At 39.3% G+C, this 16,978-nt stretch overlaps 1 protein-coding gene across 2 annotated transcripts in view; it reads right to left on the bottom strand.

The window, feature by feature from the left end:
* KCNH5 (potassium voltage-gated channel subfamily H member 5) overlaps positions 1 to 16,978 on the bottom strand; it is a 427,923-nt gene that overhangs the window by 166,349 nt on the left and 244,596 nt on the right. For both annotated transcript variants that reach the window (XM_070065063.1, XM_017349345.3), the window contains exon 8: positions 12,691 to 12,890. In XM_070065063.1, coding sequence (XP_069921164.1) covers positions 12,691 to 12,890 — 200 coding nt within the window. The remainder of the gene's footprint in view (positions 1 to 12,690; positions 12,891 to 16,978) is intronic.

Here is a 16,978-nt window from a genome sequence, read left to right as displayed (position 1 = left end):
GAACAGTTATTTGATTATTAGCAACATAGAATTTGAGCTTTGTTATAAAATACGTGAAAAATGCCAGCTTCTAACAAGCCCTTATGTCCACATTTTATTGTTTTTCTCTTACCTTCCTTGAAAAAATTCTCACAACCTAAATTAGACTCTTGCCCTCCCCTTTATTGTACCTTCCATGGCTCTTTATATTGCACTTAAAGCATCACAATAACTTGGGATCTCATATTTATAATTATTTATTTTTCGCCTCCCAGGAGTCTCTGAGCAATATAAGAATGTGTGTTCGCTTTTGTTTACCATTCGGTAGCAATGACTATAAACTCTACCACAGAGTCTGCTGGTAGGGCGCGCTTTTTGGAGAATGAGTATTTTCCTATGTGTAAATTCTGCCTTTTATGGCTGTTTTCTGTCCCTCAGAGATCTCCTTAGCAGAAATTAGGGAAGCAAGGACTTCCTCAAGAAATCTCAAGACATAAAGAAATGAAGAAGGATGTGAATGTGTGAAAAGAGCAGATGATGGTCACAAGAGATGTTGCACTTCCTAGCCAGTGGGGTTGACAGACAGCCATCAGGTTGCACGGCCACGTGACCCTCCCTCGACTCCAAAACACACCCCAAAGCAGCAGCTCAGCTACTGGTGGTGAACACACAGAGGAATCTGTTCACACGGGCTCTTTTTCTTTTAAATCTATTTTTCTCTACCCCCTTGCTGCCTTCTGCTATGCCAGTCAGGGATGACTATGGTTACTTGGCACTACTAGTCAAGGAGCTAAAAGTGGATTTCCAGTACTTCATAGAATACAAGTGAATACAAAATCAACAGTCACCACTCTGTTGCAAAAGCCAGCCATTTTTTGTTCATTATCATAAGACTAAGAGAGAGATGGGAGAGTGAGTAGAGAGGAGAGAAAGTCACAAAATCCTGAAAGAAAATTTTACAAATGACAAACATGGTTAATAGTAATCAAAAAAGGGCAGAAGTCACAGAATTGGATGCATCTTTTTAAAAAAGGTCAGTTTATGAAATCCTATACTTCGCAAAGTGCAACTTTCACGTAAAAGACCTGTCAAAGTGGCACGAAAAACCATGATCTCATTCAAGAGTAAGTGCAGCCATCGCACGACCACAGCCACACTCCAGTGGGAGTCTGACAACAGATCGATCATGGCCTCTCAGAGGAAAGTAGCAGGTGGGCTGCAAGCATCTACTCACACTATAATATTGCCTGCAGCAAGTGCTTTCGGGCATGACTGACTTTTTCCCCTAAGTCTAAAACAGACTTGAGAATTTGCATTCAACGTACAAGCCTGTACATTTTATTCATCCAAACTGCTCTACAAAAGACAACAGCAAGCAAAGGTGACGATTTAAAGTGGTGCCTGGGATGATGCAGTGCTTAGAGTTGCTGACTGGTGAAGAAAGATGTGGATTGTAGCCGCAGTGTGCCAGGTTATTTGCTACCTCTTATTATTGCCTACTCCTGCAGGCTCTAAGCGGGCGCTTTTCGCCCTCCAGCCAAATAAGGAAGGTGGGTGGTATCATTTTTACCGTAGCTATCAATATGAAGGAATGGAAACCAATTCTCACAAATCCAGACAATGCCAGGCTACTGAGCAAACTCTGTGGCCCTCTGCACACAAGTTTTTGTTCTCGCTCTGTGACTACGGCTATCAAGTGGTTCCTCTGGCCTTTCCCCAGGAGCTGGAGGCCGAGTACTTGGAAGACGAAACAGAAACTAGGTGGCATTACCACACTCAGGTCATTTCAGCAATGCACTTAATATTATTTCTAGAGGGAAGTTGTGAATCATTCACGATTTAACTTAGTTATTGACGCCTCCATATCGTTACCATAAAAAAAAAAAAAAAACCTGCCTACTAGCTGACTCACAAAAATTTACTAACAGATTTGGTAACAATAATGTGAGACTTGTATTAGAGAATTTTTAAACTATACTGAAAACCTGACAAACTAATGAAAGGATACTTCCAAAAGTTCACGGGAAAATGGAATCAAAAGTTAACTCCAGAAACATTAGGGGTGTTCAAAAAGTTCAAAAATGTGTATATTATGAAATGATTATGCATTAATTTCAAGATTTTTTTGCACCAAAATAAAGTTATCCTTTAATTCCATTTTGCATGGACTTTCTGAAACCTGTTCATATATACTTTAGGATGTTTCAAAATCATCATTACAGAAAATACTGAGTTCTCATCAACTTGTAATGCTATGCAAGTGTTATTTTACTTAACTCCTGACACATGCAAGGCAAAATAAAACTGAGCTTTCAAATAGTCTCTGCCTTCTCAGATAAAGTATATAGGTCAGCCAGAAAGGAGTAACATTTAGGCTACCAGTTAAGGTACTGTGTCTGACATCGGAGTACCTGGATTCTATTCCCTGGCTCCAGCTTCTTGCCTAACACAGACCCTAGGAGGCAGTGTAATGGCTCAAGTAACTGGATTCCTTCTACCCATGTGGGAGGTCTGGACTAAGTACCTCGCTTCAGTCCTGACCCAGTCCCAGGCATGGTGGGCATTTAGAAAGATAATCAGCACATATGAGCTCGTTTTTGTGCTCTCTCTCTATCTCTATCTCTAATAAACAAATTCATTCCTTAAAAGAGACCCCTACCTTACACCTTACACAAAAATCCACTCAACATGGATTAAAGACCTAAATCTATGACCCGACACCATCAAATTATTAGAGAACATTGGAGAAACCCTGCAAGATATTGGCGCTGGCAAAGACTTCCTGGAAAAGACCCTGGAGGCACAGGCAGTCAAAACCAAAATTCACATTTGGGATTGCACCAAATTGAGAAGTTTCTGTACTGCAAAAGAAACAGTCAGGAGAGTGAAGAGGCAACCGACAGAATGGGAAAAAATATTTGCAAACTATGCTACAGATAAAGGGTTAATTACCAGAATCTACAAAGAAATCAAGAAACTCCACAACATCAAAACTAACAACCCACTTAAGAGATGGGTCAAGGACCTCAATAGACATTTTTCAAAAGAGGAAATCCAAATGGCCAGCAGACATATGACACAATGTTCAAGATCACTAGCAATTAGGGAAATGCAAATCAAAACCACAATGAGGTTTCACCTCACCCCGGTTAGAATGGCTCACATTCAGAAATCTACCAACAACAGATGCTGGCGAGGATGTGGGGAAAAAGGGACACTAACCCACTGTTGGTGGGAATGCAAACTGATAAAGCCACTATGGAAGTCTCTCTGGAGATTCCTCAGAAACCTGAATATAACCCTACCATTCAACCCAGCCATTCCACTCCTTGGAATTTACCCAAAGGAAATTAAATCGGGAAACAAAAAAACGATCTGCACCTTAATGTTTATTGCAACTCAATTCACAATAGCTAAGACCTGGAATCAACCTAAATGCCCATCAACAGTAGACTGGATAAAGAAATTATGGGACATGTACTCTATAGAATACTATACAGCAGTCAAGAACAATGAAATCCGGTCATTTGTCACAAAATGGAGGAATCTGGAAAACATCATGCTGAGTGAATTAAGCCAGTCCCAAAGGGACAAATACCATATGTTCTCCCTGATCGGTGACAACTAACTGAGCACCAAAAAGGAAACCTGTTCAAGTGAAATGGACACTATGAGAAACGGTGACTTGATCAGCCCTTGGCCTGACTGTTGATAAACAACTTAATACGTTATCCCTCTTAGTATTTTTTTGCTTGTTCTAATTCATACTATTGGTTGAATTCTGTTATTAATACACAGTTATTCTTAAGTGTTGGAACTTAACTGAAAAGTGATCGCTGTTAAATATAAGAGTGGGAATAAGAGAGGGAGGAGATGTACAATTTGGGACGTGCTCAAGCAGACATGCCCCAAATGGTAGAGTTAGCAACATACCAGGGGATTCCAATTCAATCCCATCAAGGTGGCATGTACCAATGCCATCTCACTAGTCCAAGTGATCAATTTCTGTTCACAGTTGATCATAATGATAGGACTAAGAGCCAAAGGGAGCACACAAACAAGACTAGTGTCTGCAAATACTAGCTGATAGAATAAAAAAGGGAGAGAACAATCCAACATGGGAAGTGAGATACACAGGAGACTCATAGAATGGCAGATGTTCTAAATAGTACTCTGGCCTCAGAATCTGCCCTTAAGGCATGAGGATCCTGCTGAAGACCCCATGAGAGTATTTCAGACATGGAAAGCCAAGACACTCTGGCAAAAAAAAAAAAAAAAAAAAAAAAAAAAAAAAAAAAAAACAACCTAAATGAAAGATCTCCACGATTGAGATCCCAGTGGAAAGAACAGGTCATCAAAGAAGGAGGTACCTTTCTCTGAAGGGAGGAGAGAACTTCCACTTTGACTATGACCTTGTCTAAATATGATCAGAGTCGGTGAACTCTTAAGGCTTCCATAGCCTCGGCAGCTCCTGACAAGAGCCTGGGGTGATTACTGATGCCATAAACAAGCGTGTCAATTTGTTAAGTCAACAATAGGAGTCACTGGGCACTTACTCCTCATGTAGGATCTCTGTCCTTAATGTGCTGTACATTGTGATTTAATGCTATAACTAGTACTCAAACAGTATTTTTCACTTTGTGTTTCTATGTGGGTGCAAACTGTTGAAATCTTTACTTAATATATGCTAAACTGATCTTCTGTATATAAAGAGAATTGAAAATGAATCTTGATATGAATGGAAGGGGGGAGGAAGCGGGAAAGGGGAGTGTTGGGGGTGGGAGGGAAGTTATGGGAGGGGGAAGCCATTGTAATCCATAAGCTGTACTTTGGAAATTTATATTCATTAAATAAAAGTTTAAAAAAAGAGAATAATCAATAATTCTGAATGCTGACTTCATAATATTTCAGTAGGTACCAATGAGTAACAGTTCTCTTACCATATTTAGAGATAGACAGAAAAATAATAGCTTTCAGATGTGGGGCTGCAGGACAACTTTTATTACCATATACCACATTTAATGTTTCTTGCTCAGCCAGCAGCTTATTTAAGACCACAGTTTTTACTAAACAATCTGGTTGTTTGATACTGGCCTGGCACAGCCCCATTAGAGATTCTCAGTCCTAATAATTTTTGTTCTATAATCATAGAAAAGATAGCTAATTTCAAAAGTTGCTGGGGAAATTATTATTGAGTTATTACACATCTTTATTATGTAATTTTATACAGAATAACTTACATATAGATGTCTTAATTATAAATTAGCTATGATGTATGACAGTACCTCAAATCATTCAGACATAATTGTGTAGTCTTTTTTTTTTTTTTTTGACAGGCAGAGTGGACAGTGAGAGAGAGAGACAAAGAGAAAGGTCTTCCTTTGCCGTTGGTTCACCCTCCAGTGGCCGGCGCGCTGCGGCCAGCGCACCATGCTGATCTGAAGCCAGGAGCCAGGTGCTTATCCTGGTCTCCCATGGGGTGCAGGGCCCAAGCACTTGGGCCATCCTCCACTGCACTCTCTGGCCACAGCAGAGAGCTGGCCCAGAAGAGGGGCAACCGGGACAGAATCCAGTGCCCCAACCAGGACTAGAACCCGGTGTGCCGGTGCCGCAAGGCAGAGGATTAGCCTAGTGAGCCGTGGCGCCGGCGCCAGTCCATTTCTTGCTATGCTCTACTTATGCACCTGCAAACTTACTAGCTGGGAGTGAACTTCCTACAAAACACATGATCATTCCATTTTTAAACCCACCTAATACTGCAAATTACTTATCCATATCTGGCCCCGAATATACTCTTAGCCAAACAAAATATTCATATTACCTTTAATATTATATACATATATATTTTATTTATTATATAACCAGATTCTCAGAACTTTATACCATGTTTAGCTTCTAGTAAGGATGCTGCTTTTGGTGAGCTTTATTTTAAAATAACCAGCCAGAAAGTGAACCAATATTTTGTCTATGATATAATTAGCATAGATTGTATTGGATGCTTATCACCTCATTTGATCATAAAGAGTGCTTTTAAATCATCTTACCATAAATCCAGTTTTATTCTGGTGTGTTCACGTGGCACATTCACCATGGCACATCCTATGCAGCACATGTGTCTGTGGTGCTCCTACTAGAAAGTACGTGCCTTCATTCTTGGCTTCAAGTGTCTGTCACCACAGACAGTGATGTATGCTTGAGCATTTAAATGTTGTACCAAGAAAATGATGTCACCTCAGAAAAATATAAGCCCTGTTTTTCACATGGAGCAATGTTAAAAATTATATATAAATATGTTTTTCCAAGTTAAAAAAATACCAAGGATGTTTGAAAAGATTGTGGAACATATGGAAAAAAATTGTGATGAAGCTCTTTTAATAATCATTAGAGAGCATGTATGTACACCCAATGAATTCATCTCTTTATTGTATATTGCTTTTTTAAAAAAATGTACAGTCTCATAACACATACAACATTTTTCTTGGTATTATAACAACAGTCTTGCACCTAGCAACTAAGTGGTTCCAACTACTAAGCTAACAAGATAGAAGGCATATAATTAAGTCTACAAATGATAATGCTTTTTCTCTTTGGCATTAATTTAAAAACATTTTGGATTTAAAAATGTTTTTGTATCCAAATCAACTTACCTTTTAATTCCATTTTCCTACAAATTTCTGGAAGTAACCTCATGTATATAAGCTGACAAAAGGAAGTTACTTTCACTTGTAGGTACGTCTAAATAGATTGCCTACTGCATTTGGATGAAGTCCAGTGCATCTGCATTAGATTTGCTTAAAAATTTCCAGTATTTTAAAACATTCAAGATAGCACTTTGTATAAAGGCACAATGCTACTTGAATGTTCTGAGTAATTCTGTCAGAATTTTCAGATGATGCTGTCTTTCCACTAATACTTTGTTCATTATCAAACATATGAAACAAAAGAAAAATTGAAGACCAAGGAGCTTTTTCTACTGATTTTTTAAAGCTACCCATTAGAACAACAACAAAAAAAATAAGATAGTGAATTAAATTAAAATGCTGAAGTTTTAGACTTCATTCTATAAAGCAGGTTGGAAAAAATTTCCAATAGGATAGGAAATAAGTGGTCTGCATAATGTTATACAGGCTATATATTTTTCACATGGTACCAAAAACTCAAAATAAAGTCTCTAGCAATGTAGTTAATTTGAATTATTTTCCAATAAAGTCATTTCAAACTGCAATGTAGATTTTCTGGGCTTATCCATCATCCCTTCTATTTTTTCCCATAATCCCTCACTCATTCCACTCTCCCATTTCTGCCTTTTGAATGTCCAGAATGTCAGCAAGTGGCAAAGCCCAGGGGAAAGATTTGGTTATTGAATTTAAAAAGAATCTAAAGCAACTGTGGTAATCAGCAGTCAATAAAAATATTTTCAACTGAATAAAATTAATGCAGCACTTTTGTATTTTTATAAAATACTGCTTAAAGCAAACATGCATGTTAGAAATGCCACACTCCTGCCCAGTACAAATTTTAATTCTACAATTGTGTTTGAGAAGGCATTATTCACATAAGGCACGTTAAGACGGAATTGAATAACACTGATTAATTTGCTTGAGGGTTAAGGCTGAATTCAAAAATCTATAAAACTAAGTATGTGGAAAGGATGGAAGGAAGTATCAGTAATTGGGCAAAGGTTTCTCTCTAATTAGCTATAGTGCATCATTACATTCCATTGTACTAGTAATAGAGGAAATGTATTCCTGTTTTATAACAAGAGAACAGAAACAGTAAAACAAAGTCATTTGACTTCGTACATTGTATTTTCCTTCTTTTCAACAAATCCTCATAGCCATAATTGATACTGTCATTCAGAAAATATTTGAAAGAATCCATCAGAAAATGAAACAAGGTGCTTATAGGAACATGCAAGATTTGGTTTGTTGAGGAACAGGAAGTCTAACGGAGGCCACTGCAGTAAACCGTGGATCCCTGATAGAGTTCAGAAGCTGTTTGCTGGTTATGTCCTAAAATACATCCATAATTCTAAGACTGTGACTCTAACTACGGAATACATATGCCTACTGGCATCAAACTCATTTTATTTTCTCTACACTTGTATTTTAACAGGTTCAATGAATTCGACTCATTTTATATATAAATATATATAAATATATATATATATATATATATATATATATATATATATAAACCACACAGCACAGAGGAATAGGTAACAGGGAGAGAGAGAGACAGACAGAAAGTCATATATGTTGACCGGATACTGTGTTGAGAATAGGCTATAAAGAGAGAAAGAAACACCAGACCTATCAATTGGCTGTTACAATACCCATGGAGCACAGGATGGCTCCTTGGAGTAGGAGATAGCAGGAGGTGGTAAGACAGGAGGTTAGGCTAAAAGGATCGGATAGAGCTTTAACTGTGGAGATTTTTATACCAAATAGCTTAAGAGTGGGGTTTCCATTAAATGCCCTTGGGAACAATCAGAACAGGGTTTCAGGAGATGATTGGGAACTTTGTTTTGGACTAGCTCACTGAACACGAGCAGGCAGCTGGACAGGGAAGCCTGTGGGGTGGGGGTGGGGTAGCTAGCACTCACTATTAGAGACAAGATGAGCGTGGAAGAGTGACTACACCAGAAGAGGGAAGAGGCACCAGCACTGAGCTCCATTATCTTGGTCGACCTGCTTTCAAGAAATTCCCTAACAGTCTACACACATTCTAGAACTAAGTAACAATGCCAGTCACCGTAGCCTGTGCCAAGACTGGCATTATCTTTGTCCATGTGACATACTAAAAATGGTTTGTTTCTGGGTCTCTTTGCCATATAAAAATACACGTGTGTGTGTTACTTCGTAATTTACATTTTTGTTTTCTACACATTATCTACGTCTTCAGCTCATTTTTCTCCCCAAGTATTCCAATTCTTTTTATTGACTTATAAAATTTCATTACATATTAAGGCAATTAGATGTTCACTGTTGATACTTATAACAAATGTTTTATTTCAGTTTCATTTTCATGGTTTTTTGGTATGAGGGATTTTACAGGTTTTTTTTTTTACAGTTTTAAACCTATTTATCAGTTACCTTTGTTGTTTACTTTAATATGTACAAGGATAGGTTCAATATATTCATATATTTTCTTTTAAGAGTTCATAGTTTATGATTTTTTTTTACATTTAGCTCTCAGTTCTTCTGATATTTATGTTGGCCATGGGGCAAGACTCTTTAGATATTTTAGTGCATTTTTTTTTTGACAGGCAGAGTTAGACAGTGAGAGAGAGAGAGAGAGACAGAGAAAGGTCTTAAGGTCTTCCTTCCATTGGTTCACCCCCCAAATGGCCTCCACAGCCTGCACACTTTGACCAGCCCGCTGCGCTGATCAGAAACTAGGAGCCAGATGCTTCCTCCTGGTCTCCCATGAGGGTGCAGAGCCCAAGCACTTGGGCCATCCTCCACTGCCTTCCCAGGCCACAGCAGAGAGCTGGACTGGAAGAGGAGCAACCGGGACAGAATCTGGCACCCTGACCCGGACTAGAACCCGGGGTGCCGGCACCGCAGGCGGAGGATTAGCTAAGTGAGCCACGGTGCCAGCCATTTTAGTGAATTTTACACTTTAAAAATAATATATTTATCTTTGCAATTCAGTTTTTAACTTACAATGAATTCTTAAATATAGTTAAATATATTCTTAAATAGCTCTTCTCTCTTCAGTTTGGTTAATAATTCTTTTGTCTATGAATATATTTTAAAGTTTTGTGTATTATACACACATGCACACACACACACAATTTGTTAAATAACTGAATGCCTAACAGATATGCAAGCCTCCTGTTCTGCTTTAGGTTCTTTCCTAAACGCCAGAGTTGGAAGCCAATTTTTGTTTTCTTATTGTTCAGCAGAGCATATGGTATTTAGTGTAAGAAGCATTTTAAAATTCAGGCTCATTGACAATGCAACTCCTGGGAATTCCTGCACACCCTGTCTAGGCATACATTTTGGCATATGTCTTTTCTTTCCTCTCTGTCCTTAAAATGCTATTTCCCAAATTTTTATGCATCTGGGTGGGATTTTATTAATAGGCTTGCAAAAACCAAAACATGCATGGAATATCTTTTGTATGTAGATGCACAAGAAAACTTCTATTTGTCACAATTATTGAGCTCTGCTTCTTCTGTTAGTGAAAAGCAACCCTTAAGAGATCCTCATTCAGACAGAAGTAACATCCATGCCTTTTTTCCATTAGGTTATCCCATTTTAATGTCTTAAACATGTTTGTAAAAGATCTTTCATTTAAATTCATTTTTATTTCACCTTTAACATTAACCTTCTCAGATGTACATTTTTTTTTTTCTGATGAACAAATGAACAAAGAACAGGAAAACAAAAAGCCAGCAATACACAGTAGGGACCTAGAAACTGGTCTTCGCTCCATGAGATGTGATTTCCAGATATGCCCCATACCAGAGCGTTACAACCTAACCACATCACCAAGGAGACGGTGGAGCGTAGCCTCCCGCAGCGGCTAGCGGGCCTTCAGTCAGCTTCACTCGATGCAACAAAGGGAACAGCAGCTCCGTAGTCTGCCACCTGCAGAACAGGCCTGGGCCGGGCTCTCCCCTAACACGTGAAAGGCTAGCACTCATCATTTCTCTGATGTCTTCTGTTAGCTACTACATGACCTCATGGCACGTTCTGGAAAGAAGAGTTTCTGAGACAGTGATTGGCAAGGCAAGTGGCTGTCCTGGCTCTCTGACTCAGTGTGGAAGTCCAAGGACGCCTGCCCTGGAACAGGTGGGCCCGGCTACTCTCACGCTCACTCCGGGGGTGATTCTGTTTCTTGTGTGGATCATTTCCCTAATTAACACATCTTGTCTCAATGCAAACTAATCAAATCCCACAGAATTTTCTCTTTTTTCCTTCTGTGGTCATGCATAGCATTTTAAGTGGCCATTTAACTAGAACATTTAGACTTCACCTTGTGGAATGTTGAAAAAGGAGCAAATTTCACCCGTTTCATGATTCTTCCACATAGCTAACCCAGAGGGTCCCACGTGCACTCCCTCTGAAGCTTTCTAACACCCCAAGGCCATTCCCTACACCCCATCAATCATGTGTCCCTAACACTTACTTGTTTTGGGAAAGGCCTCTAAATAAACTTTTACTTTGCTCATTTGTTCTTCCCATTTCAAATGGAAACATGCTTGTTGCACAAGTCTGAGAGAAAAACCAAAAGCAATCTCAGAAAATTGAAAGAACAACGAGACGTGGCTGCTCGGCCTCGTGGTTAAGACACCCGACACCCCTGTCCCACATCAAGAGACCTGGGTCCACCTGCTGCCTCTGGATCTCCTTCCTACACAGACCCTGGAGGCAGCAGGTGAGGCGCAAGTAACTGCGTTCCTGCCACCCACAGGGGAGACCTGGGTTGAGTCCCCGGCTACTGGTTTCAGCCTTGGCCTACTCCTAAGCACTGTGGACATGAGGAAATGAACCAGTGATGGGAACTCACTCATTCTCTCTCTCTCTCTCTCTCTCTCTCTCTTCTTTGTCTTTTTTTCTCTCTCTCTTCCTCCCCTCTTACTCTCTCTTCCCCTCTCTTCTTTCCCTCTTTCTGTTTCTCTTCCTCTCAAGTGAATAAATAAAAATTAGAATAAATTTGTGGGGACAGGAATGAAGATATTGTGAAAATTAAAAACAAATGTATGGGAACCGTAAGGCAGATATTCTGTCATTTAAATATCATATGTAAGAAATCAATATCTACAAAGAAGAGTCTCATCTGATGCTTTATAAAAGAAAAATAGCTCCGACAGGCGTTCTCTGACACTCAGTGTGAAAACTCCAGTTGTCATTCTCTGTATTTGCTGTGAACCTGCTGGTTGCAGGACGCAATTTTTTATTTGCTCTTATTTATTGTAACAAGCAGTTTGAGTCCTTCTTTGCCCCAAATATGAAATAGGTGAAAAACATTAAAAGCAGTTTATGAAAATACAAGGAAGAAACAGCAATGTCAGCTAATTAAAGAAGGAGGTATCCTTTTTATAGACTTGTGTAACACAAAGTGAAAAATGAAGAATTATGAGTGGCTTTGTAAGATGTGTAAGAGGTGGGAAGAATTCAAGTGGAAGGTGACTTAGAAGACATGGAAATTTTCCCTTTACAGGCGTCTTTACAAAGTTCATGGGAAATACAAATGCTGAAAAAAACACTAAACATGGATTTAAAAGTTTTTTGCATCAATTTTATCTTTTCATTCAGTTTTCAACAAGCTTTTTGGAATAGTCACATTTAGCCAAGTAGATTCCTTTTTAATATTTGAATGGGCAAATGTCAAGGAGAAATCAAAAATAAACTCTACCAGGAGAAGTAACAGGGCTCCTAGCTTTGGACAAATGCAGCAGACTTCCATGGTTGCTAATGAGAGTGTCCTCAGGAAATGCAGTGATTAGCTGTTTGCCAGAACTGATTTTTCTAAATTCAGTGTGATGACTGGTACTAATCAATGATTAATGATTAAGTGCTTTGCACCTTATAAACACTCAATAAATTTGATTGATATGTCATTTACAAAGTAGAGAGTATCATTTATAAAGCAATTTATGCGAGCAACACATGAGTTAGAAAGCCATATGCATCTAAGGAGCCACTGAAATAGAAAATTAATAATAATAATGATAATGATAATAATGATAACCCATACCTTCTCAGTGTCGATGCCTTTTGACATGGACCACGTCGAGACAATATAATCCATCACGCGCTCGCTGAGGCCTTTGGGGACCTGATAGAGTTTCAGGAAGTCCCGGACGTTATTCAGCATCTCATGGTATCGGTTGGTGTTGGCATACATCTGCTGGAAAATTGTGGTGACATTTCCAAATATAGTCGCATAAAGAAGAGCTGGAAGAGAAGAAAAAAGTCATGAAAATAAAACAAATATCCCAAGTGAGACAACAAGGTGAATATTGGCTAACTCTACTCATAATTGGACGGAGGTGATTTCTGAAATGTACAGGAGTTAATGCACATTAACCCTAAGAAGAGTGCCTGGCTCTGGGCATTCACTGGGGAAATGTTCCCTTCTTTGTGACCAATCAGACTTTTGTTAAAGATTTATTTATTTATTTGAAAGGCAGAGAGGCAGAGGCAGAGAAAGAGAGATCGAGAGAGAAGTCTTCCATCTGCTGGTTCACTCCCCAGATGGCCACAAGGGTCAGAGCTGCTCTGATTCAAAGCTACAAGTCAGAACAAAAAGATTTTTTGTGGGGGCCAACGTTTTGGCTTAGCAGATAAAGCCACCAACATTCCATCTGGGCACCAGTTTGAGTCCCAGCTGCTCCACTTCTTATCCAGCTCCCTGATGATGCACCTGGAAAAGCAGCAGAGGATGGCCCAGGTTAAGTCTCTGTTACCCACGTGGATGAAGTTCTTGGCCCCTGGCTTTGGCCTCGCTCAGCCAGGCCTTTGCGGCTGTCTGGGAAGTTAACAAGCAAATGAAAGATATCTCTCTCTCTCTCTCTCTCTCTCTCCTGGACTTTCAAATAAATAAATAAATCTTTAAAGATATAAAGATTTTATGAGCATGCTCCACTCTAGTCAACAGGACAAAACATGCAAGTGGCTAAGATCAGGGAAAAATTGCAGAGGAAACTCTTCCAGATCTAGTGGCTGTGACTCGGAGGACCTAGGGGGACAGCAAGGATTCCCACTGCAAGGAAGCCGAGCCGCCAGACCCGCTGGACCCGCCGGAGCTGCAGAGTCTGTGCGCCAGTGCTGAAAGGGGAGGTGAGACAAAAACAACCTCTCGGTAACCCGAAACATTGGCAGGGAAAGGCAGAAAGAGCCTGCAGAGAACGAGGCCTGAAACCCCATTGGGGAAAGTTTACCAGGCTGGCTGGAAGAGAGAAAAAAATCGAATAAATAAGGGGAACCTGCACGGACATTTAGCCTCTCTCTCCACTCACCTTACAAAGCCGAGCAAGACAAAGGGCAGGCGTCATTTTACATAAGTAAAGCAGTGCGTGCCATTTTGCATATGTAAAGCGGGTGCCCCTCATTAGCCAAGCAGAAAAACCTGACTCTGGTAAGCAAACGAATACCCACAGGGGCCAGATTTCATACATCAACTACTCTCAATTCCACTCAGCTGTGTGGAATTACTTCCCAACTGAGTCAAAAAAAAAAAAAAGAGAGAGAGAGAGAGAGCACACACGAGCGAGCTAGAGAACAATCAGGGTGAAGCACTTTTGGCACACCCTTAACCCTGTAGAACCAGAGCTCTCTGGCCACACCCATCACAGCCTCTAAGGATCCATCAAAAGCAGACAGTCCTCTTAATCTAGAGTCACAGTATAACAAGAAAAAACCAAAGAATATCTACAAAATGCCAAACAAATGCATAAGCCGAGGTAACAAGAACAAGGAAGACACTATGATGCCCCCGAATGAAATAGACACCCCAATTCAAGATTATGAAGATGATGAGACAGAAAAAATGCAAGAAGCAGATCTCAAAAAATTGATAAGAACATTAAGAAGTTCTCAAAAACAAATCTCAAACTACAGAAATCCTTAACGGACAAGATAGAAAATCTCTCGCACGAAAATGAAATATAAAGGTGGAATAAAAATGAAATGAAACAACTAGTAGAAAATGAAACTGTGATAGTGATGAGAAATCATAATGAAATGAAGAATTCAACAGATCAAATGACAAACACATTAGAGAGCCTTAAAACAGAATGGGTGAAGCAGAAGAGAGAATATCAGACTTAGAAGACAGAGCACAGGAAAAGATACAATCAAACCAAAGAAAAGAAGAGGAAATTAGAAATCTAAAAAATATTGTCAGGAATCTTCAGGATACTATTAAAAAACCCAACATTCGGGTTCCAGCAGTTCCTGAAGGTATGGAGAGGGAGAAAGGATTAGAAGGCCTTTTTAGTGAGATATTAGCAGAAACTTTCCCAGGTTTGGAGAAGGACAGAGACATCCTAATACAGGAAGCTCATAGAACCCCTAATAAACATGACCAAAAGAGATCCTCACCACGACACGTTGTAATTAAACTCACCACAGTGAAACATAAAGAAAAGATCCTAAAATGTGCAAGAGAGAAACGTCAGATTACTCTCAGAGGATCTCCAATCAGACTCACAGCTGACTTCTCATCAGAAACCCTACAAGCTAGGAGGGAATGGCGAGATATAGCCCAGGTACTAAGAGAGAAAAACTGCCAGCCCAGAATATTATATCCTGCTAAGCTCTCATTTGTGAATGAAGGTGAAATAAAGACCTTTCACTACAAAAAGAAATTGAAAGAATTTGTGGCCACTCGTCCAGCCCTGCAAAAGATGCTTAAAGATGTGTTACACACAGAAACACAGAAACATGGTCATCAATATGAAAGAAGGGAAATGAAGGAAATCTCACACCAAAAGAACACAAGAAGTTCAAAATATATATCAGAAAATATCTTGAGCAAATGGTAGGGCAAAGCTACTACTTATCAGTAGTCACATTGAATGTTAATGGCCTGAACTGTCCAGTTAAAAGACACCGATTGGCTGATTGGCTTAAGGAACAAAACCCATCTATTTGCTGCTTACAAGAAACACATCTTTCCAATAAAGATCCATACAGACTGAAAGTGAAAGGCTGGAAAAAGATATACCATGCAAAGAGAAATGAAAAAAGAGCGGGCGTAGCCATCTTAATATCAGACAACATAAATTTTACCACAAAAACTGTTAGGAGAGACAAAGAGGGGCACTATATAATGATTAAGGGATCAATTCAACAGGAAGATATAATGATTATCAATGTATATGCACCTAATTACAGGGTACCAGTTTATTTAAAAGATTTGTTAAGGGACAGTAGTACTGGGGGACTTCAATACCCCACTCTCAGAAATAGACAGATCAACAGGACAGAAGATCAACAAGGAGACAGTAGATTTAACAACACTATAGCCCAAATGGATCTAACAGATATATACAGAACTTTTCATCCCACACAGAAAGCATTTACATTCTTCTCAGCAGTACATGGAACCTTCTCTAGGATTGACCACATACTAGGCCATCAAGCAAATCACAGCAAATTCAAAAGAATTAGAATCATACCATGCAGTGTCTCAGACCATAAAGGAATGAAGTTGGAAATAAGCAACTCAGGAATCCCTAGAGCATATGCAAACGCATGGAGGTTGAACAACATGCTCCTGAATGAACAATGGGTCATAGAAGAAATGAAAAGAGAAATCAAAAATTTTCTGGAAGCAAATGAGGATAACAGCACAACATACCAAAACTTATGGGACGCAGCAAAAGCAGTGTTAAGAGGAAAGATTATATCAATAGGTGCCTACATCAAGAAATTGGAAAGGCACCAAATAGATGAGCTTTCATTGCATCTCAAGGATCTAGAAAATCTGCAGCAAACCAGACCCAAATCTAGTAGGAGAAGAGAAATAATTAAAATCAGAGAAGAAATCAACAGGATTGAATCAAAAAAAATTACAAAAAATCAGCCAAACGAGGAGCTGGTTTTTTGAAAAAATAAACAAACTTGACACCCCATTGGCCCAACTAACTAAAAAAAGAAGAGAAAAGACCCAAATCAATAAAATCAGAGATGAAAAAGGAAATGTAACAACAGACACCACAGAAATAAAAAGAATCATCAGAAATTACTACAAGGACCTGTATGCCAGCAAACAGGGAAACCTATCAGAAATGGAGAGATTCCTGGACACATGCAACCTACCTAAATTGAACCAGGAAGACATAGAAAACCTAAACAGACCCATAACTGAGACAGAAATTGATACAGTAATAAAGGACCTCCCAACAAAGAAAAGCCCAGGACCAGACGGATTCACTGCTGAATTCTACCAGACATTTAAAGAAGAACTAACTCTAATTCTTCTTGGGAAGGAAGAACTCAAACCATCCCTCTTTGCAGATGATATGATTCTTTACCTA

The sequence above is a fragment of the Oryctolagus cuniculus genome, chromosome 20 (assembly GCF_964237555.1).
Source record: "Oryctolagus cuniculus chromosome 20, mOryCun1.1, whole genome shotgun sequence".
In the NCBI taxonomy this organism is placed as follows: domain Eukaryota; kingdom Metazoa; phylum Chordata; class Mammalia; order Lagomorpha; family Leporidae; genus Oryctolagus; species Oryctolagus cuniculus.
Note: the sequence above shows the minus strand (reverse complement) of the source record. Positions and strands in the feature narration are given on the sequence as shown.